This window comes from Meleagris gallopavo, chromosome 1, assembly GCF_905368555.1.
Source record: "Meleagris gallopavo chromosome 1, MGAL_WU_HG_1.1, whole genome shotgun sequence".
Lineage (NCBI taxonomy): Eukaryota > Metazoa > Chordata > Aves > Galliformes > Phasianidae > Meleagris > Meleagris gallopavo.
The window spans coordinates 23,074,453-23,098,937 of record NC_139404.1 but is presented as its reverse complement, the minus strand read 5'-3'; the positions used below and the strand labels follow the sequence as shown (position 1 = coordinate 23,098,937).

General features: G+C 38.4%; 1 protein-coding gene across 2 annotated transcripts in view; it reads right to left on the bottom strand.

Annotated features, from left to right (window-relative positions):
- Window positions 1-364: 364 nt before the first annotated feature.
- Window positions 365-24,485, bottom strand: part of TSPAN12 (tetraspanin 12) — a 47,713-nt gene continuing 23,592 nt past the window's right edge. For both annotated transcript variants that reach the window (XM_085218820.1, XM_085218830.1), the window contains exons 5-8: window positions 16,173-16,247; window positions 11,756-11,863; window positions 8,478-8,621; window positions 365-1,981 (exon numbers count right to left, since the gene is read on the bottom strand). In XM_085218820.1, coding sequence (XP_085074946.1) covers window positions 1,676-1,981; window positions 8,478-8,621; window positions 11,756-11,863; window positions 16,173-16,247 — 633 coding nt within the window. In that variant the 3' untranslated portion in view covers window positions 365-1,675. The remainder of the gene's footprint in view (window positions 1,982-8,477; window positions 8,622-11,755; window positions 11,864-16,172; window positions 16,248-24,485) is intronic.

The following is a 24,485-nucleotide window of genomic DNA, read 5'->3' as shown; positions in this document are numbered from 1 at the left end:
AAAAATTTGAGAAGCTCTACCCTTTATCTTTTTTCTAATCTCCCAAAATAAATATTAGCATCTCTGTAGGGGAGATACAAAAGCAAAAGGTAATCTTGCTTGCAACAGTACACGTGAAGTAATTACACCCACAGGTAGACTGCTGGAAAACAAACATCCCACACAATTGAAGAGCTTAATTTCACCATCCCTTGGAAGCTTTCGTAGAAGCAATAAAAAGGCAACTGAAATTCACAGTTCAGTTTCTCCATGACAGAATAAGTGGAACGGGTAAAGACGCATCAAATTAAATCACATTAGTAGAAGAACCTTCCCAAATGTCACCAAAGCATTCATACTCTATGTTTTCAAAATAAAAAAGCCATTATGGAATTTAAGACAATAGTAATTTTATTGTCTATCAAATCACACCTTGATTTTCTTTTCTTTTACAGATTTCAAAAACAAAGCAAGTATTTCTAAAATGCAGTATGTAAAAACCCATTTGCCACAAACTACTGTACTCAGTGGAACAAATATATATTTCAGGAGCGTGGCCGAATGTAAAAATAATCCTATGAAATAAACATTGTTCATAAAAATACAGTAAAATGCACTTTCCCCACCTTAATAAATACATTTTAATGCTGTTTCCAGTTGGCATTTTAAGCCACTAGAGATCTCTTAATGAAGTACAAGCCAAAGTATAATTTCTCCTTATGCACTTTTACAATTATTGCAATAGCATCCAGAATTGTAAGGATTTTCCTTGTAGTCTTTTGTTTCCATCTCCATGGGAATCACAGACAGGATAAAAGATTTATTTTTAAAAATGTGCTACTCCATATTGATTTCCATTTTGGAAAGAATGCTTAGGTTTCTTCTTTTTACTAAGAAGTAGTTCACAGAACAAAATGTTTTAAATGAGAATTCTGTAGTACTCAGAAAATTAAAGTCTATTGTCCAGAATCATATTTTTGCATTTAATACCTCTTTAATACATTTAAACTTAAAAATTAGTCACATAGTTACATAAAAATATAAGTTTTAGAGCATCTTTGACAATAATAGCTAAGATAAAGGTTTTGTTAGAAAAAGAAAATCTTGTCCTTTTTACAGACCTTGCAATTTTTTTAATCCAAGTATTTACTTGAATTATAGTTCTGTCATTCATGCACACACAAGAACACATAATTATATATACATAGATCCCTGATTATTTTAACACGTTTTCTAAATGGCTTATTAAAAATGCAAAAGTCAATTTCAGTAATGTCACATTTTGTTTGTCCAAAGCACAGTCATCTCCTCAGAAGACAAATATCTTGATGCTTCCTTAGAGGTTCTGTCTATCTATGTGTGAATCAATCAGTATTTTACACATCTTGTAACAGTAAGTTACTGTTACTGTGCCCAGTGAATGAATGCCTTAAAAAGAAAACAAACAACAACAACAAGAAAACAAAAACAATTCTGTTTCATGGCTCTTCTAAGAGGCTGAAAGGCAGACACTTGCTTATTTGTCTTACTACAGAGGGCTCTTTATCAATCATTAATCAGTCATGGTTTTGGAAGCATTGGAAGACTGGTCTATTTTGTATAATTAAAGGATCAGAATAAAAAATTTAAAAAAAAAACAACCCAAAAACAATTAAAACCCTGGTAACTTTTTAGATTAATTGTATCACCTACAATTCTACAATTCTTCCATTTCAAAATGTGTATTAAAGCTGTTTGCCATGGATGTATGTTCAAAGATTCCTGTTAGGCTTGGTTTCAGTAGCTCCATAGAATGGCATGACAGTTGCTGTGAGGTATCATTCTTCAGAGACATTATTTGATCTGCCCCAGGATCTCTTCTGTCATAGTACAGAGCCCACAGTAAAGTAATTGTGAGGATCATAGCCAGAATCTGTGTTACTCCAATAGAGATTCCAAGAAATCTCAGTATTTGCAATTGCTTTGTTCCCCTCAAAAAAGTGTACATTTTTTTACCGCATCCCTATGAAACAAAAAAAAGATAGAAAAAGATTAGTCAATTATTTGGCTTGCAGTTCCCAAGGCTTAACTCACCCTACCTAGTACTGGCTTATTCTGGCTCCCCAAAATTCAATTTCTCCAGACAATATTTTGAAAACTATTTCGCCTACTTTTTAATCAATTCCACAATGCCATACTTCAGTTTTCTCATACACTGAAAATTTACTGCATATAACAAACTCCTAGAGATCTGTACTACTTTTCAATTCAAAAATCATTCAAAGTTTATCTGAGTTCTTATCAACTGTCACTGATTTCTTTTTTTTTTTTTTTAAAGAAACTTGAGAGGTTTCAAACAAATTTTAAAAGCAATTACATGCTGTTAATCATCATCAACACTGAGTAGTAATAATATCATATACATGTGCCACTATTCCTTCTAGTTACACTTTGACAGTCTCCTGTATCTGCAGACTGTACATTAAAAATTATCTGGCATCATTTCTGATATGAATGTAGAAACTTCCACTATTTTTGTGATGGTTTTATACCAACAGCCAGTTTTATCTTGCCTTGTGCAGGATCAAGCAACTTCTAGCTACTGCTGCTTAAAACACAATAATTTCACTAAATCTTTGAATAGTCTGGTTCTTTTGTTGTTTTTTTTTTGGGGGGGAGAGGGCCAGAGGACAGAAAAAAGGCATGTTAACATCAAGTTGTGGTGTCCAGGAAGAAACAATGAAGCCAATGTTGTGAAAACTGACAGAGAAATTTGCCAGTTCAAAATGAACTCATACACTGTAGAATATCCACAATGATCATCGAGTCCAAATCCTAGCTTTACACAGGACCACTCAAAATTCAACCCCTATGTCTGAGAGCACTATCCAAATGCTTCTTGAACTCCAGCAGCCTGGTGCTGTGCACACTGCACCTGTTCCAGTGCCCAACCACCCTCTGGTGAAGAACTTTTCCTAACTCCAGCTGCCCCTGCCCTGACACAGCTCCATGCCGTTCCCTCGGGCCCTGTCGCTGTCACACACAGCAGAGCTCAGCGCTGCCCTCCACTCCCTCTGAGGAGCTGTAGCCACTATCAGGCCTCTCCTCAGCTCCTCTGCTCCGGGTTGAGCAAACCAACAGATTTCATACATCTTGCCCTCTAGACCCTTCCTCATCTTTGTAGCCCTCCTTTACACTATATCCTTCTCATATTGTGGTGCCTCAAATCTGCACCTGGTGCAGGAGGTGAGGTTGCACAGAGCAGAACAAGCCTCCCCTCAGCCAATGGCCGTGCTGGGCCTGGTGCACTCCAGGATGCAGTTGACCCTTTTGGCTGCCAGGGCACACTGTGGCTCATGTTCAACTTGCTGCCAGCCAGATCCCATAGATCCCTCTCCGCAGGTCTGCTCTCCAGCCTCTTGTCCACCATTCTTTACATATATCCAGGGCTGCTCAGTCCCAGGTTCAGAATCTAGCACTTGCTCTTGTTAAATTTCATATGGTTTGATATTGCCTAATCTTCTAATTTGTTAAGATCTCTCTGCCCTCAAGGGAATCAACGGCTCCTCCTAGTTTAACATCCTCTGCAAACTTACTATGTATATATTTGAGTCCTGCATCGAAGTTATTGATGAAAACATTAAAGAGAACTGGCACTAAGATAGAGCCCAGGAGAACCCCACTAAAGAATGGCTGCCAGCTGAGGTAACCCCTTTAATGTAACCCATTAAGCCCAACCCATCAAATGCCAGCTATATACCTATCATATCTTCGTATTACTATCTGTACATGCTAGATGTAGCAAGTACCAACACCTGTCTTGCTGACTTATTCCCCTGAGACTGCAGACATTTGAGCTTTAAAGTCACCAGCTGCATTACTGCCTTGCTTTGTTTCATTAGAGTGGCTACAACCATCCACTCCGCACAAACTCAAACAGGGAGCTCCAAAGATCTTACCGTCTTCACAATCCATCGGGAAGATGGTCATACCCACCTTCTCTCCCTACTGCTGGGCAGTTGCAAACCCAAAGCAATTATTTACAGAATAATAATTATTTACACAGAAAATTCTGAAGAATAAAAATGAACTTTAAAGACCACAAATTGATGTTTTCAAGAAACAGAAATTTAGAATAATCGCTCTTTCACTGCTCAGCTCTTTTCAAACCATCAGTACACACTCCAGTTTGCTAATGGGGCCAATAGTTACTGCACGAGGTTTTGAGAAGTCTCTTAAAACCCTCAAAGTCAGCAACAACCTACAAAGACACTGGCTCTGAGGACTACTGAACAATACAAACAAGCTATGCTACTTGCTGATCAGAAAAGCTGGTGCCTTAAAAAGGATAAAAATCTGAGGAGTGAGCCCTTAGCTATTCTGGCCCGTGGTAAACCTTACAGGACTTCAGAGTACAGAAATTAATGGAATAATACAACCAGCAAGGGAAAAATCAGAGCAATAATTAATCATGATAATAGTCATGATAGGATTAGTCCCAGCAGAAGACCTCCTAGAACCTTCACAACAATTTTGTGTTTATATCCATCTTGTAGCTTTTCTATGAAAAGAGAGCAATTGATCAAAGTGACAGAATCTGAAGACAGCATGTGATAATTAATATTTTTCAATCACACTGACATTCCCAAAAGCCAGTTGTTTCAAGCAGTCATTAATTTTTTTGGTGAAAGGTCTAGTTCTTGCCTGAAATACAAAATTCACATTGCAGTCAATAGATTCTCATTCTGCATATATGTACTACATAATAATTGTACCTAAGATAAAGGATCTTAATGTCTTTATACTGTTCATCATTTTTTTAATTGTTTTTTTTTAATTTCAATTAACACAGTTTAGACACAGAACAAGGAGAAAATTTGGATTCTTTGAAATCTGTAAAGAAAAAAACTGTAGCAAAAGCTATGTGACTGATGAAGAACAAAATTCATCATGCTCACGTCTTTTTTTTTTTTCTTGGATAAAAGAGTGCTGTAATTATGTTACTTTCCAAATTTGTTTTTAATTACAGAGAAACTGGCTGCATTTTAATACTTTGATAACTTTAAAGAATTAAGGTACAAGCTGGTCACAGTTTAAAAATGTTCAACCACAGCAATATTCAAATTCAGTTCATTTGTTGCCTAGAGGAAACATCCATTAACAAACAGCAATAACATTAACGCTGGCATCTCCTGCAGAACAGACACATAACTGAGACAAATTACACTTAATCCAGATAGACTGTCTCCCTCCATTTAATGATGTTGTTACAGTTCTGCTCTAACACATGTTCAAAATCATCTTCAAAACTGAGAAATATCCAGTCACCCATTATCCTCACATGCGTGCATTTTATTTCTGCTTACACAACACATTCATAGTTGGTAGTCTGCAATTAAAAATTACATAAATATACTTTGTTAGGCAGAAGCAGAAGTCTGTCACTAAACTCAAAGCTCTTGTTTACGCCTCAAAAATACTATAAAATTTTGTAGTGAACATTCAGAGGAATACTAGTTGCAAACTCCTACAGAGCTACAGATTAAAGGCCTGATTCACATTTATTCTAAAGATCATTTGATATTTTCAGTGCTAAAATGGAAACAAAGCATGTTTTTATGATTTATTGAAACACCATAACACCAATAGAATAATGACCAGATCTTAAATAAGCCATTTTTCAGACCAAAAGAAAACAGATAATCATGTTCAACAGATCTGTTATATATTCGAATTTTGAGCAAACACAAAATTATGCTAGAAAACATGCAATTTCAAGTTTTTTTCTGGAGATATCAACTCCTACCTATTGTTTTATTTAAGTTACAGTTTCTTATCACAAAACCAGTACACATCCTCTTGCCCTCAGACAAATTGAACCTTCTCAGCTACACTCTTATGCACTTCCCTCACAACTACTATCTAAGGTCCATTTCTTCTATGGATTACACCAAGAATCACAGAATCACAGAATGGCCAGGTTTGGAAGGGACCTCAAGGATCATGAATCTCCAACCTCCTGCCACATATGGGCCACCAATCTCCCCATTTAATACCAGACCAGGCTGCCTAGGGCCCCATCCAATCTGGCCTTGAACACCTCTAGGGACAGGGCATCCACAAGCTCTCTGGGCAGCCTGTTTCAGCACCTCACCACTCTCTCTGTAAAGAACTTAAAGGTGAAGTTTACTTCACAAAGGTGAAGTTTATCAGAATAAAAGCAGTTTAAGAAGAGTAGCATTTTTTAAAAATACCTTTCAAAATCCATCAACAGAAACACAACTGTGGTCAAAAATACTCTCAGGCAGAACTAGATGTAGGCCACTTTTCTTTCCTCAAGAATTTTACTTTAAAGGACTTCAATTGAGAGCACAAAGAGCTCAGAGACCCTGGCAGAAAATTATAGCACAGATGCAACAAAACAATTTTATCCATCACAGGAAACAAAGCAAACTTCGGTTTCTCGAAATACTGAAAAGGACTCCACAATATCACCTTTCACTATTAATTTTCACACATCTCCTCAGATCCTGGTAACTATTTGATTGCAATGAAATCATTCTCATTTTTCTTCTACTGAATCTTTGATTCTCTTTCTGTAGGCATCTTTTTACTGTAGGACTTCACATTGAATCTAACAGCTTTAATGTTTGGCAGTTTGGAACATGCTGGATGATTTCAGGACCTGAATGATCTGTATAGAATAATCTCTTCCTCTTTCCTCACAGCTAGCATCTCTATTTTCCAAAACTGACCAAGAAAATTATTATATTATACATTCAAAAGTTGAACTATGTAGTCAGCAACTTCTTGGGAAAAATCATGAATGGTAACTTTGTCAGCATCACAGAAGTCCATCTTCAAAGACTGGACTTGTCCTACTATTAATCTCTATTCGGGTTTAGCAGGAAAAAATCAGCATGCTGTTCCAAGCATGGTTTGAGGAACTCATTCTCAATTTACACCCAAAAGAGCTGACTTGTGCACTGCCATTCATCTTCCATACTTGAGTTAAAGAAAAATGATCTCACATCTTTGGCACAGGAATTACTTAAGCTATACTGGTGGCACCCAAACATCAAACCAAACATCTTGTTCAAGATCTTCATCAATGACCTTAATGAGGGGATAGTGGCCACCCTCAGCAAGTTTGCTGATGATACGAAGTTGGGAGGATTGGCTGACACGCCTGAAGGCTGTGCTGCCATTCAGTGAGACCTGGACAGGCTGGAGAACTGAGCAGTAAGAAACCAGATGAGGTTCAACAAAAGCAAGTGTAGGATCTTACACCTAGGGAGGAATAATTGCATGCACCAATACAGGCTGGGGGATGAGCTGCTGGAGGACGACAGGTTGGCCATGAGCCAGCAGTGTGCCCTCGTGGCCAAAAAGGCCAATGGCATTCTGGGGTGCATTAAGAAGAGCGTGTCCAGCAGGTCGAGGGAGGTGATCCTCCCCCTCTACTCTGCCCTGGTAAGGCCTCATCTGGAGTACTGTGTCCAGTTCTGGGCTCCCCAGTACAAAAAAGACAGGGATCTCTTGGAAAGAGTCCAGCAGAGGGCCACGAAGATGGTGAAGGGCCTGGAGCATCTCCCCTATGAAGAAAGGCTAAGTGAACTGGGTCTGTTTAGCCTTGAGAAAAGACGACTGAGAGGGGACCTGATCCAGGTTTATAAATATCTGAGGTGTGGCGGCCATAGCGGTGAGGCCAGTCTCTTTTCAGTGGTACGTGGAGACAGGACGAGGGGAAACGGACATAAGCTGCAGTATAGGAAGTTTCGCACGAATGTGCGTAAGAACTTCTTCACGGTGAGGGTGACGGAGCACTGGAACTGGCTGCCCAGGGAGGTTGTGGAGTCTCCTTCTCTGGAGATATTCAAGTCTCGCCTGGACGCCTACCTTTGCGACCTGGTGTAGGGAACCTGCTTTGGCAGGGGGGTTGGTCTCGATGATCTCTAGAGGTCCCTTCCAACCCCTACAATTCTGTGATTCTGTGATTCTGTGAAAGAATAAGTGGAAGAGTACTGGACTACTACCAAACTGCATGTTGATATGCCTGAGTTAGTCTGAACATTCTCTCACTACCCAGAAGCTGGGCAGCTCGTAAGATTGTAATTGTTTTATGAGAAAGTTAACCCACTAGGTCATACAGTCCTGCAGTCTGGTAGGCACGTAGATCATCTTCCTCCAAGTTTCATCATTACATATCATTGTTTATTCACTAAACTAAAGACCTGACGTTTCCATTCACTACATTAAGGATCTTGTAGCAGTGCTTTCTCTTAATACAGACAGAGGAATTGTCAGGTTTTTTTCCCTCATCTTACTCTAGATTTTTAAGAGAGTTTATTGAGTTTTCCTATACAGAAAGGATTAAAAAAGTACTGAGAAATATTTTCTGACACAGCAGAATTTGTACAAATAAACCATTCTGCTGTACTGCATAAGGTAAATTTGAAAAACAAGTGCATCAGAAGAATGCAAAAAGCTTTCTGAAAAATCCTCATTTTAAATCTTACCTCCTGATAAAGGTCACTGAGATCCTCATGATGTGCCTGTTTAGAGCATCCTGGGAACTCTCTGACACAACAGGAGTCAGGCGGCCAGTCCATCTCTGTCATTTCCAGCCAGTCTGTGAAGTACACCACCCCACAACATTTAAACTGCAAAGGAAGGATTAGCCAAGATCAGCAATAATGATGCTACTTCTTCATTAAAGTAATTCATCAAGCAAGTTAAATAAATTCCTACTGAAATCTTTTGAAATATTTAAATAGGACCAAAATATGCACAAGAACTTTCTTACGTATTCCTCTTCTGTTCTTTGACAGAAAAATGGTGTGAAAGAAATAATGAAGTTACCACTGTGCATCTTAGAAACAGCCAGTGATACTGTTGTCCTTTACAACCCTACCGTTCCCTATAAGGACATTTCACAGAAATTGTCCTACTGCATTTTGCTATTTATATATGATAATTTCATGCCAAAGAATGACTGTAATGAACAATGACATCTGTGGCCAATGTGCATCGTAAGGAAAGATTATTAAGGTTTTTGTAGTAAGGACAATTCCTGCCAGGCTACAGCTATGGACATACCTGTTGAAAAACAGATGAGAAAAAACATATAGAAGATTTATCTGAAAACAGAGAAAAAAGATATAAAAAGGAGGGAAAAAAAAAAAAAAGGTACAGAAATCACAAATACTGAAAGGAAAAACAGAAGAAGAGGGTATCATACTAAAATAAACACTGCAACAGAACCAAGCATAAAAGTAGGGACTCTGGCTGCAAAGCAGATGAGCCATAATTGGCTATAAAAAACCACCAGGACTAACAACCTGTCATCTTCTCTGAAAAGCACACCAGGAGATTTAAAGCCAAATGACTGGCCTACCACATTCCCAGCTGCATTCACATAAAAAATGGCTGAAGCAGCTGTATCAGATTGTTTTTTTGGCATCAGACAGGGAGTTGATACAACTGAGAAAATGCCTTGCTGGAGAAACAAAATGGTGCTGTCTGTCTGAATGTCCTCCTCACCTCCTCTTTATTTGCACTTCGTCACCTGGTAATAACCCAATCAACATTTTCCCAACTCACAGTCAGATTCCTGTATATTACTTCACTTCTCAGTCACAATCAAACAGATCAGTGCCCAGACACGATGCTTGCACACCAGACCTCTTACAAATCTCACTTCTTCCCTTTTCTGACTTTTACCACAGCTTCAACGTCTGTTTTATCGGTTCTTTAGTTAGCCAAAATCCTCCCTGAATTCCAACACAAGACTTTTGAAATGAAAGCTTGGGCTTTGTCTCCTCACTGCAACTGTAAAGAGGACCTCACTGAACACTCTCTTCTTATTCTTAAATCTCTTTTTTCCCCTGACAGTTCTTCCTTCCTGACTTGAAATAACCCCCTTCCTATCTTCCTTAGCATAGGTAAAACTCTGATATTAGACCAGTAAGGAAGGTGATGGTGGTGTGAGTGGGGAAATACAATTCCCATCTTTCTCAGATAGGAAAAAGATGCAGAAGAAAAAAGACAGAGACTATCAGAGCTGAGTTTAGGGACTGAAAAAATTATAATGCTGACTAGAGAAGGGCCTCATGCTGTGTGATCATTCAAGCATAAAAGACATATCATGCTCTCACATTCAGTATCTGAGTTATGAACAAACAAAACAAAAAATTAGACTTCATCAGTTCATTAGGAGTGGTGGAGGAGTCTTTTCAGACCACTTCAAACTTTCTCAAAATCATTCCTCTTCTCACAGATGGAACAAAGGCAATTTAACTTTTAAAATCAGTTCTTCTCCCCCAGAAGAATTAAGGCACAGCTTCTTGGCATAGAAGCAGAAGCTTTAATACTAGCATTCACTTTAAAACCAGCTGTTATTATGACACTACAACAACCAGAAGCATAAAAAGCAGCTTTTTATTTAACAAACCTACACATTTAAACCAAGATGCAGTACCCCAGGTACATAAATACCCTATTTGCATATGAAGGATTACTCTTTGACATAGCACTTGAATAACCAGGGCAGGGGATGGGGGTAGGGATGTTAAATTCATGTAGTCCTCATTTTTTCTTTCAGGTTTTAGTATAAATATAGACTAATCAAATGCAGCCAGGAAATGTTTAAATAAACAGGAAATCTGTGCTACAATGATAGATTTCAACAATTCACTAAGGCAGCACAATGACAGGCATTTAAAGAGTTCTCTTCCTGCATGTGAGTTGAATTTGGAGTTAATGGCTTTTACCTCAGGAAATTTCATGTTTTTGCAACATAATACTTTGTTCTTTAAAAATAGTTCTGAATTTTAGTAGGCTATCAGGCAAACCAGTGAATAAACAAGGCAGCTTTTTGGTGTGTTTGTTTTAACCAACCATTGGTCAAACAAAATAAAAGTTCTGATCCCCTTCTCTAACTTCAGCCAAAGAGACAGAGTTGGCAGCTTTTAACAAACTTCCTTCCCCACTCAATTGCAGATAACCACATATCTTGGACATGGCTGCTCCATGAGAAGCTAAAAGAGCATACAGGAAGACTGTTTAATATTATAATAGCATACTTTACCTGAAGAATTTCAATTCCATATACATCATATTTTTAATGTTTGCAATAATCCTAAAAGGTATTGGTGTCCCAATACTACTGGCAAAAGAGAGGACAGTGCTAGCAATTTAACTGAATTTAGCAACATTCTTATTTTTTGCATGTGCAAACAGAATGTTAATATCTTTTGAAGTATTATTTTTAATTAGGCTTCATGATTATGTACAGTAACTAGAGATAGGCATTCTGACTCCTTTGACTTGTACTTGACTTGTACTTTGATGATATTAAGAATTAAATGTGTGACTAAACAGAAATAAGTTATTTGGATTGTCATGACAGTCCACTACTTCAGTACCAATCAGTAGTCATTTTTAATTTATTTTTTTTCTTTTCGTGTGTGTGGCAGGTCTTTAAAACATACTGACCTTAAACACAAGAAAACCTATAACCACCTACCTACATTAGGTAAAGCTACAGCATGTCCTGTGAATAATACATATAATTTCTAAGAGAATGGGAAATCAAATTGTAAAAGATACGTAATAATGGCTTTAGGGCCTACAAAAGTTCAGAAGCTGGATATCAAGTGACGTAAAAGACACTATCGCTACACATTTTTATTCAACTTTCATTCATGTACTCACTTAAAAAAACATCCTTTTCCTTTAGCAGATAAATAACAATTACTAGGTGTGTATTCTGTTCACAAATTAACTGTCTTCTTACCTCCCTCTGAAAGAAATTCCAAGCGTGTGTCAGCCACTGGTACCTAGGTAGGCCATAGTTGGTCATCCTGGCTTTCAGAGTGATCATATCAGACCATTGTACTGGAGCCTGAAGCAAATAAAGAACAGAGATCGGCACAACAGAAAACTGATGAATGGCTCAACTGCGCTTCTGGCTCCAAACACTTTCATCTGTTCTGTGGTATTTCAAATGCAATGACTAAAATAACTTTGTATTTAAATAAAACATGTAAATAAATGCTTCAATTTATGCAACACCGAATCTTTACAAGCCTTTATTATAACAGCAGGAAACAGATATTTGTATCTTTTGCTGTTAGCATAGTGTATGATGGAGAAGAAGCTGTTGTGTTTCAGAGAGATTGAGTGCATAAAGTCTGACTGTATAATTTACAGATGTTATCTGGCATAAAATTTTAACCAAGCTCCAACCCAGTGATCAGGGACAGAATTCATCTGCCCCAATTTAGTTACCTCTGCTATCATCTTAGTCAGTAGGAAGAAACAGGCAACTGTCCAGCACAATTTATCTCAAGATAAATATTTTACTCTAGGCAGAAGAAGTATCCCTTGAAGTCTCAAATCCAATTCACTGTCAGAGGTGACAAACTCAGATTTAAATGTCTATCTTCTAAATATATGCAATTAATTTAGATGGATTCTACCCTCAGAGCATTGCCAGCGGCTTTCAGGCTTTGACTGAAATCCACCACACAATGAGAGCCTCTGAAACTTTTCTTCTCACATGCCTTTGTAAATCTTTGCCTCTAAAAGAAGAATTCTTAAAATGCTTTTTAAAATCTGACTATTTAGAAGTGAGGAGCTTCTCAGCTGGTGATCCCCAACAAGCAATTGGTCAGACATAAAGCAAATAAGTGTTCTGTCATTGGATATGAAGTGCAGTTAAGACGCAAGGTAAGAAACAGGCTTCTATTGAAGCACCATAAATTTCAGTTTGTGAGACTAAAATACAGATCTGAAGACTTTGTAGTGCTCTTCCAGGCACGTGTACCACTCATGCTGAGTAGTGCCTTGTTCCCATTAGGCATAGTAGTCATGGTGAAAGTAATCACAATTGTAATAAGGGCTTTCATTTGGATGGCTGAGGAGCCAAGCTATTCTAGTGGCTATGACTGAGGTACTGCAAACAGTAACAGCACTCTGTTAATAATAATGCAACCTGAGGAGAAAAAAAAATCAGAACATTTCCCAAGAAGCCCAGACCTTGTTATCCCAGATGCTCTACAGAAATACAGGAACAGTCAGTGGCTGACAGATCCCACAAACCAAATAAGAGCATTTGAGAACTACAGTTTTGAATACGAATATATTGAAAAGAGGAGGTGTGAGCAAATGACTGTGTGGTACTTAGCCACCTGCCAGGTCAAATCACAACAATAACCCAAAAATTTAACACAATTCAATTTGCAGAATTTTATTTCTTATGCTATAGAGCTCTGAACTCACAGTTGTTCACATAAAAACAAATACATCAGCAATACACTACTAAAAATACTAATGAAAAGAGTATCACAGAATATTTCCATTGCAAACATTTATACTGGTCACTATAATAAATAATTTGCTTTTGCACTCGATTAATTTCTTTTTTATACCGCAATGGAAATCAGTACTCTGCTTTCTTTGACAGTATTTGATATCACTGCAATTAAGTTAATATTTGCTAGGCTATTTTATTATCTTATTTGAGTTGAATACAGTCCAAGATTACGCACGTAACACAAGGCATTCAACTTCTTTATGAAAACAATGAGAAACGGGGGAAAAAAATATCCAAAAGTGAGAGAAGAAAATTAAAAACAAAGCAATCTAAAACTCCACTGCGGGAAGGCAATTTGAATTCTGGAACTAAGGAGAGACACTGAAACCCATGTGTTTGACTGTTACCACAACGTCAAAATGTCAAACGAGGGCCTTCAATATATCTATTAAATAGTTTCCTGGCAACTCGTGTGCAGTACTGCATAACAATTCAGAATCTTGAGATTCATTTGTTTGACTGTACACCATTTGTTTAATTTGTCCACCACTACCTTCATGCAGTGTGTAGATAAAGAAAAATTAGAGATATTGGTTTAAATTTAGCATCAGTTCTACAAAGCTCAGTCTGCTGTTCACATCTGCTTGTTCATTATTATTTTTCTAATGAGTATTAAGGCTTGACCAATGCCCAAGTAAGCTGAGAACCCATACTGGCCTTTCAATTTTGTGGGTGGGAAAATCAGTCACAAGGCATGCTTCATGCTGAGAGCTATCACAAGTTGGAAGGAAAATTGTTTATGTAAGAGCTCTTAGAGCAGACTTGACCACATGCCAAAGAAAGACCATTTTGGATAAGCAGATGTGGCTATGCCTCACTGACATTTTGACAACATCACACACCCACCTATACTAATGCTAACTGATTCTCTGAAATCCACAAGATATTATTGAGACTTCATGCTATGCTGAAATCAACATGACAGTAAGTCACTTCCTTGGGATACAAGGGACTCTTCTTATCTCAGTGTAGTACAGGAGTGCAGAAGAAAGCACGCTCCAGGGAAATGACATGAACAGGTATGAAAAAAAATCACTGAGAAACCGCTGTGCTCTTCCAAACCACCAAATTTCTTCTGCATGTGAGCAGCAGGAAACCTGAGTCTGGCCCACCTCGTTACACAAGAAGAACCAGTGTTACAACAAAGAAGGAGAAGGAAAGATATTCAGATGGAAAGAGAAAACAGAGAACAAGGTTTCAGAGGGTATAGAAAAAAGGCAAAAAAGGAAATAAGAAGAGAAAAGGAAAAGCAATTTTTGAACTTTCTGTTCTGAATTTTCGGTTATATTTCCATGTTCAATGTTCATACTCTCTTTGGAGAGAGAGGAAGACCTGGAAAGTATGGAATAACCGGGTTCACTGTGCCCCACTACCAAAGATGAAAACACTGAGCTCAGTACTGCTTCCCTGGGGGAGAAGGACTGAGGGAAAGGTTTTTCTGAGAGCAGCATCACCTTATATATAAGCAATGCCTTAACATATACAGTAAGACTAACTGGGCTTTTATTAAAATGTTCCGGGCTGAGGTTTCAATAGCATAGCAGACAACTGAAAGCTTGGAGGCTACACTAAAACCTATAACTTTAGGTTTTCTGAACAATAAAGGCACATATTGGTGCACTGAAGGTTATGTTATTTTAGGCACCTTCTACTGACTAGCTTTCTTTAAAAAGATGCTAGTTATAACAATCATCTTTATCAAAACTCTGGAGAGGGCAGCTGTACTTATAAGAGGAAGCATGCCTTCCATCTAGATTTCCAGTTTTAAAATGCATCATTATGGGCTAACATTTAAAGTAAAGGGACTCAATCATTAAAAAATAAAAGTCTCAATAATTATTACTTTAGAGCATCTTGTTAAGATCTGTATAGCAAGGGAATGAATTCATATTTAAAATGCTGCCACGTAACTTCAAACTTCAGATGTGACAGAAATTCCTTAGTAGAGTATAAGTACGAAGAATGCTACCTCCCAACTTACTGCAATGTAATGCTACACACTGCTGAGAAGACCAGTCTGTTGGGCGTATTTTGGGCAGCTCAGAGAAAAATACTCATTATTCTACTCATACAAATGTACAAAATGAATACAAGAAAAAAAGATACAAAAACACCCAGCGTAATAACATTTTGTTTCAGTTTTTGCTCAACACCGACCCATTTTCTTGCATGATGGTTACAAGTCTTCAGTTTGAAAACTACAGACAGGTACAGCTATAAAAACTAGACACAGATTAAAACCTCTTCATGAGTTTACGGAAGTGTGTTTTATAGCTAAGACATGCTTAGCTTAAAACTGGCATTTATAGCTTGTGGAGGCAGTGCAAAAATTTCAGAAGGTAGCAAGTCTTTTCTTGAACACATTGTCTGTTTACAATATAATACACTGCGTTACAGCTCTTTAAAACATGAAAAAAATTTTGAAACAAAAGACCTACAAATTCTCACATCCCCTTCTCCAAATACTTGTCTTTAAAACTGAAGTTCATATCTAATCCTTAAAATTTCCACTGGCTTCGATGACAACTCATCTAAGCAAGAGTTAACTAAAAAAATACAGTTCTTAAATAAATCAGGGGCTGCAGGATTTGGTTCTCAAATACATAGTGCATGTGGAGAAACCCAAAAAGGACCTTCTAGATAGATGTGCATTCGCAGAAGGATTCACACTTTAAGAAAAAAAACAAAACAAAACAAAGCCAATCACATGAAAATAGAAACTAGTTGGTCAGTAGAATGAAGAAAGATAAATATTACAGTAATTAGAAAACAGCTAGCTAATGGAAATCTTTTGTATTCTTCCATTGAAAACATGCAGTCTCCTTTTCTGACTCACCGTTATTTCCTGCTCATACGTCCAAACACCACAGGCCAGTTCAACACAGAATATTACAAGCAAGCTTCCAAAGTACTGCAGAAAACAGAATGGCCTCAGTTACTTTAGAAATTCAGGTTAACTTTGAAAAAAGACCTGAAAATATTAAAAACAAAAACAAACTCAAAACATCGCTATTATTTTACATAATTGCAGAGATGAAATCTGAAAAATATTTTTTGTGATCAAAATACATATTGAAGATTCATGACACAAACTTTCTAAACATTTAAATAATGTAATTTTTCTTACTGACTTAAACATGAAGCATATGCAATATTACCACGGGAAAACAAACTCATTTCCTTGTAGCTTAAAAACATGCTAGCTAGCTATCATGGCACACTATGCTGAAACAGTCACAAAGAGAATAGACTTATTCCCTTACATATATGTAAAAAACTTCATTTTTTTTCAGTTTTACCTATTTAAGCAACATTCCTATGCAAGTAGCCAAAAAGGAGGGAAATAAAATAAAAAAGCAAAGATTGATAAGACAGAAAAAAAAGGTTCTTGAAACTATATTCCTAATAAAGTAACCTAACAGATTAACTTTAGATCAGGCATAAATGTGCGAACAGTTATTAACATGGATTGACATTTATTTGTCTATTCAAAGATCTAACCCCTGACCTATTTAAAAATAGAAGACATTTCTATAAATGAAGAAGCTGTACAGGTCTTGTTAAAAACAGTAAAGAAAAGTGGAATAAGACTGATTTCTTATATAGTATTAAGAAAGCCCTTCTGAACTGAAGGGTGAGGTAGCGTGGAAGCAAAGACCTCTTAAGAGTAACCCGTCACATATCTTTCATTTAAATGTCCCATTCACCTTCATCTCCAAGCTTTCTTTCATGTCAGTGGACAGAGCTCCCACTTGTTCTCAGTACACAGGTATTGATTAGTCTTGGTTTTATTTGAAATTTAAATAATAAAAAAAAGCACCTATGATTTTAAATTTATCTGATGAGACTGAATGTTTATATCATTTCCCATTTACACTTTTACTAGGTCTCTCTCTCTCTATTATTTTGCTCAGAGTAGAGACAGAAGTGTAGAGACTTCAAACAGAGGGCTCTAGAAGTTCCAGTGCCCCATGTTAGCTCCCTCATCATCATTTTTGAGAGGTACAGAATTAGTACATGTACACCATGAAGCACCATCAAAATATAAAGCAGAATAGAATGTAATTTCTTTAGTAGGGTACATGTCATTTCATCATGGAATACATTTAGGAAGGCATAAAAAAAAACCCACAAATATTTACTGAGCTTAAATATTGTGGGCTATTTTTCACCCCATTAGAAGGTTGATATGCTGTATTACTTAAAATGGAGAACATAAATCCACAAGTGTTAGGATCTAATGGTCATCTACTAGGATCTTTTTCTTTCACCCAATTTAGAGATATGTAATTCTAGAATTGTGTCTTGACTTTACTTCTACTTGCCAGTGAAATCTAACTACCTGAATTATGTTGGTAGAAGCAAATAAATCGTGCATGCAAAAATATTCATGTGAATTTTCAAAACAATCTTATACTCAAATCCTCCACCTGCAAAGGAGATGGTGTTGAAAGAAGAAATCCTGTTTTACCAGGCTCTGCCATGTTACTCTGCATTTTCAGAGCTACCAGAACTGAATAATACAGTCATGCATATTTACAAATCAAAACTGTAAGCACAAGCAGAGCTCCAGTAAATGCCTTCATCAGCTATTACATTCATCCTCTAAAGATTCAGAAGACAAAAAAGTTTGAGCCACAATTATTACATCGTGTAATAATGCTTTCTTAAAAAATTATGCATATATTTGAGCTTTTAATCGATCATGGAATCATAGAATCTCTCTGGTTGGAAAAGACATTCAAGATCATCAAGTCCAACCGCAACCACAACCTAACCATACTACCCTAACAACTCTCCGCTAAATCATGTCCCTGAGCACCACATCCAAACGGCTTTTAAACACAGTCAGGGATGGTGACTCAATCACCTCCCTGGGGAGCCTATTGCAGTGCTTAACAACCCCTTCTGTAAAGAAGTGTTTCCTGATATCCAACCTAAACTTACCCTGGTGCAACTTGAGGCCATTTCCCCTCGTCCTGTCACCTGTCACAGGTGAGAAGAGACCAACTCTTGCTGTAAGCTCCTTTCAGATACTGGAAGAGAGCAATAAGGTCTCCCCTCAGCCTCCTTTTCCCCAGACTAAACAGCCTCCAGTTCCTTCAGTCTCTCCTCATAGGGCATATTTTCCAAGCATTTCACAAGCCTTGTTTCCCCTCTTTGGACCTGCTTCAGCACCTCAATGTCCCTTCTGTACTGAGGTGCCCAAAACTGAACACAGCACTCGAGATGAAGCCTCACCAATGCCGAGTACAGGGACAGGATTACTTTCCTAGTCCTGCTCACCACACCATTCCCGATACAAGCCAGGATGCCATTGGCCTTCTTGGCCACCTGGGCACACAGCTGGCTCACATTCAGCCACTATCCATCCGTACACCAAGGTCCCTTTCCATCAGGCAGCTTCCCAGCCACTTCTCCCTAAGCCTGTAGGGTTGTTTGGGGTTGTTGTGATCAAAATGTAGGACCGACACTTGGCCCTATTGAAGCTCATACAGTTAACCTTGGCCCATTCATCCAGTCTATACAGGTCCCTTTGTAGTGCCTTTCTCCCCTCTGGCAGATCAACACTGCCTCCCAACTTGGTGTTGTCTGCAAACTTACTGAGGGTGCGCTCAACCCACCCACTGCCACACTAGTGATTGCAGTTTATGCAAATATGTTATTCTTTCTTTGTTTTTAAGTGGAAAATCACTTTACAAACTATTCTCTTTGAGAGAAGGAAACAACGCCACCTGCTTTAGCTCTTAGTTGATATGAAAAAGTGCTTAAGGGCATTATGGGCAATATCACATTTTTGAGAGGGAAAGCAACTGAACATTTAGGTGAAAAGTGAATTTGAGCTCTCATTTGTCAAAGAAAATTTCAGTGGTCTTATACTCTGAAATATGGGTCCAGGACGGCTAACAATCCCCAGATGTTATATAAAATTCACTTATCATAATGAAAATGATAAACCAGGGGTGTATGTGTGGAATACTCTGGAAAATTTTTAATTTTCAGTTCCTTGTAACATTTCATTCAGTCACAAACCTTAGTATGTGATATTTCCTCATTTTTGTCAACATACAGTTAAAAGAATTTCTAGTAGCAGTTAGAGATAGAAGAGCCAAAACACATGATTTTCTCTAGTTATTGAATATAATCTGGGATAGGACGCTGTTTGTCCCAGTTCACTCATAAAGCATATCTGGGTCTGCCAGGAATTGAGCACTCGTGACTCCAGCAACATTTGGACACATCACAGCACTGTAGAATGAAGCCTTCTGCTTTGAGAAAGCCCATCTTGTGTCCATAAAGAAAAAGACAACAGAAGACATAAAGATTTTACATGTACGAAAGCATACTCTAGGAAATTAGCAACTGCAAGCACACCAAGTTCTCCTACACGAGCTTCAGTTTCACTCTGCTGTTGAAGGGGAATATTATAACTCTCTAAATGCAATGGTTTGCGAAGTAATTCTTACAGAAGTTGTGTGGGATAAAAAAAAGAAGCCTCTGGAGCCTTTATAGAAAGATATTACTTCAAATTTCCATCTTCCAATACATAAATTATTGGCTCACTTCTTATTCCTCATCCCCAGTTGAATTCCCACAGGAGTCTGACTGTTAAATGCCTCTTCCTCCATTTACAGACTCCTACTTTTTGCCAGATGGATGGACTTGGTTTCAAACCAAGGTTTAATATTTCTTCCTTGTTTCTATGGGCTAAGCAGCTACACTTTGTAAAGACGACTAACCCACTAAAGAATTCCATTATGCTCTACACTCAAAACTGTATCCCACAACTCTGACACTCCTACAACCTACCTCCCTCATAGTACTCTCGACCATTGCCAATGTATTTTTTATCCTTCCTTTTTTTTTCTCATCTAAAAGATGGCAAGAAAGGAAGGTAAGAGCCTTCAGAAAACACAGTTTTTCTTAAAAAATTCATAAAAACTTTGCTCCTCCTCCCACTATCGTTCCAATTTAAAATGTCCATCTCCAAAGTATTTCCAAGAACATGGAATTTTTTCAGGGATTACTGAAGTATTATTGCATGGCTTTTTCTTCAATCACAGCTGGGTTTGGTAGTTTTTTTTTTTTTGACAATTACCTACATAATGCCTCAGCAACATTCAACTACTATGACCTGTAAAACTAATGGTCTATTGTTCCAAGTACAGAGAGGAATCAAGGACCTGAAAAAGTCCCCTTTCACACCACCTAGATCCACCTTGTACCTGTCCATAATGATCATGTTGTTTGCAGCCTGGAAGTGTAATGTGGAAGCAGAAGTCTAGGCAACTCATGAAAACAGAGACAGGGTTGTGTGTCCACCTAAACCTCATCAGAAGTACAAAGGCATAAGAGTGGCTTAATTCACTTTTTTGCTTCCTCAGACTTCTTGGGTTGCACATTACAAGATGCCCCTTTTACTGGAACCAGGACCCTATTTCACCTTTTCTTGAAGTCTCCTGGCTAGTTACTGCTTTTCCAGAAAACCTGCGGAGACTTCACAGACTACTAAATTCTTCCCTGAAGAATAAATATATCCCATCACACAACATACTTCAAGTATTGGCTTCTTCTGAAGTCCTTTTCCAGACAGTGAGAAAGAAAGAGAGCATTCTATATGTAAAAGCAAATGGAAACTGCAGACAGACATTAATGACTGGAGTCAGAAATTGCAATACGGAAAAGAAAAATGAGAGCACAGGGGATATTCCAGTTGCTAGCAAATCTGGTCTAGGATACTATAAAGTTCTTCAATTTTTGAGGAAATGTAGCTTCATCTGAAGAATCAGTGTACTTGTTAATGAATCATCACTCATGTGTGTTTTTATTTTATAAACATCTGTTTTAAAGATTTGCCCCTCTCCTCCCAAGTGCTTTTCTTTTTTCCCAGAAGACAGAACACTTTTTTTTTTTTTCCCAGACTCGAGAAAAACCACATCCCTCATATCAGAGCAAACAAAAAGTAACTGATCAGCAAGTCCATCCTCAGGCTTGCTTACTAGAGTTCACACCATCTTTTTGGGCAATGCAAAATGGCAAGAGAGGCAAAGGAAGATCCGACAGAGAAAAGCAGGGGCTGAGGGAGATTTCAAGAGTAAGCATCTGCAGAATAAAATTGTATGGGAATCTCCGAAAGACCAGAGATGAGGTACGTGAAAAAGACGCCAAAAGATTTTAGAAGGGTTATGCACAGCATTTCCCAATGGCTAACAAACAGCCTGAGAGGATCAGCAGTACTCTTTTGAGACAAAAGACATCCAAACATCTGCCTGCACCCTAAGAAACATCAGATGGCCACCACCACAGAGCTTGATTATCAATGAAAATCACACTTTCCAGGGAAAAAAAAAAAAACAACTAAGTCCTTCCTTCCTTATTAAGTTAAAAACTACAGTTCCCTATACTTGGTAATTGGAAAAAAATGGATTTGATGGATGGACCACTTTCTGGATAAGGAATTGGCTGGATGGTTGCACTCAGAGAGCTGCAGTCAACAGCTCGATGTCCAAGTGGAGACCAGTGACAAGTGGCGTTCCTCTGGAATCTGTGTTGGGACTGGTGCTATTTATCATCTTTGTGACACGGACAGTGGGATTGAGTGCACCCTCAGCAAGTTTGCAGATGACTGAGCTGAGTGGTGCAGTTGACATAGTAGAGGGAAGGGAGGCTATCCAGAGTGATCTGGACAGGCTGGAGAGGTGGGCCCATGCCAACTTCATGAAGTTTAATATGCCAAGTGCAAGGTCCTGTATTTGGGTTGGGCACTCTCAAACACAGATACACGTTGGGCAGAGAACGGCTTGAGAGCAGCTCTGGGAGAAGGATTTGAGAGTGCTGACTGATGAAAGATTCAACATGAGCTGGCAGTATGCACTCATGGACCAGAAGGCCAACTGTATCCTGTACTGCATCAAGAGAAGTGTGACCAGCAGGTCAACGGAGGTGATTCTGCTCTTCTACTCTGCTCTCGTGAGACCCCACCTGGAGTACTGTGTCCAGTTCTGGAGCCCCCAGCACAGGAAGGACTTGGAGTTGTTGGAGTAGGTCCAGAAGAGAGCCACGAAAATGATTAGAGGGCTGGAGCACCTCCCCTATGAGGACAGACTGAGAGGGCTGCAGCTCTTCAGCCTGGAGAAGAGAAGCCTGCGAGGAGACCTTATAAGCGGCCTTCCAGTACCTGAAGAGGCCTACAGGAAAGCTAGGGAGGGACTTTTTGTAAAAGCATGTAGTGACAGGACAAGGAGAAACAGCTGTAAACTGGAAGAGGGTAGATTTAGACGAGATATTAGAAAGAAATTATTTACTGTGAGGGTGATGAGATACTTGAACAGGTTGCCCAGTGAGGTTGGTTGTAAATGCCCCCTCCCTGAAAGCATTCAAGGCCAGGCTGGATGGAGCTCTGAGTAACCTGATCTAGAGGGAGGTGTCCCTACTCACAGGAGGGGGGTTGGAACTAGATGATCTTAAAAGTCCCTTCCAACCGAAATGATACCTTTGTCATAGCCTAAGAACTAATGAGTCTATTTTAATGATCAATCATAGAATGGCTTAGATTGGAAGGAACCTTAAAGATCATGTAGTTCCAAAGCCCCTGCCGTGAGCAGAGTTGCCAACCACTAGATCAGGCCGTCCAGAGCCCTAGCTATACTTTTTAAAAAGGGAACAAACAATCACTAAACAGAGTCAGACAAGCTGCACAGAAAACTGAAATTCTCTGTCTATCCACTCCCTCAGTGCAAACATTCACCCACTCTCCCCCTTCCTCAGCTCTCTCAGCCCTTCCCTGAAGGAATTAACAATTCATTTGTTATTCTAATTTAAAATACTGGCTCAACAATGCTGAATTTATGAGGGATGCAATCACAAGTCAACAAGGAAATGGACTGAAGCCACCAACTTACATTAGCTACCAAATGCCACACAGTCCTTCAAAATACATTCCACAGCTAATTGATCAAATGTTTTAAATTTTAGTATCCCAGATCATCCAATTTAATCAACCTGTACAAAGTATCTTAAAGCCTGTGACCTTTGCAAAATCCAGGTTTTATACAAATAATAATCACTTTTTCAAAAATCTTTATAACAAATTTTGTGAATCAAGCAATTGGCTTTTATATGTATGGAAATAAACATTTTGATTTTTTTTTTTTTTTAAGGTATGTATGCAAGTTCTCTCTTTAAGTTCGTGTGCCTTTTTAAAAACTAGACAATATTACTCATGAATACTAAGGATATTGTTCACAGTCTACATTCTTCTATGAGATATTAATGAACTGTTACACATTTTTTACTTTAACATCATCTTTGCTTGTGTAAGGAAACGAATATTACCTTGATAATGAGCAAATGTGCACTTCGGACAAATATTAGAATTTATTTGCCTCAGGTTCAATCACATCAAGTCAACTCCAAGGAATAAGGGTCGCTGCAAGGTCATGGCAAATACTGAACAGGACATTGGTAAGAATAGACATTAGACAATAATTTCCTCATGGTTTAGAATATTCTCATCCCTCTTCTTCTCCCTGTAATTCATAGGATTTATATTAAAAAATAAAGTTTCCTGTTCTGTACAGATTTTTGAACAGCAGCCCTCTTCATCTCTATTTCCCCTTTTTATTTCCTTTTTCCTTGTAAAATGAAATCACAGAACCATAAAGATTGGAAAAGACTACTAAGATCATCTAGTCCAACCATCAACCCACCAACACCATGCCCACTAAACCACCTTCCTCAGTGCCACTTTTCTTGGAAAGAGTAGATGACTCCCCAAAGGGTGGTCCATCACCTCCCTGGGCAGCTTGTTCCATTACCTCACCACTTTTCCTGAAAATAAGTTTTTCTTAATATGCAACCGGAATCTCTCCTGGAGCAACTTGAAGCCATTACATCTTGTCCTATCGCTGTTACCTGAGAAAAGAGATCCACCCCCACTTCACTACAACCTCCTTTCAGGCAGTTATAGAGAGCAATGAGGTCTCCCCTGAATCTCCTCAAGACTAAACAATCCCAGCTCCCTCAGCTGCTCCCCATAAGACTTGTGCTCCAGATCCCTCACCAGCTTCATTGTCCTTCTCTGAACACGCTCCAGGACGTCAATGTCCTCCTTATAAGTGAGAGGCTACTATTACAGTAAGTCTGACTC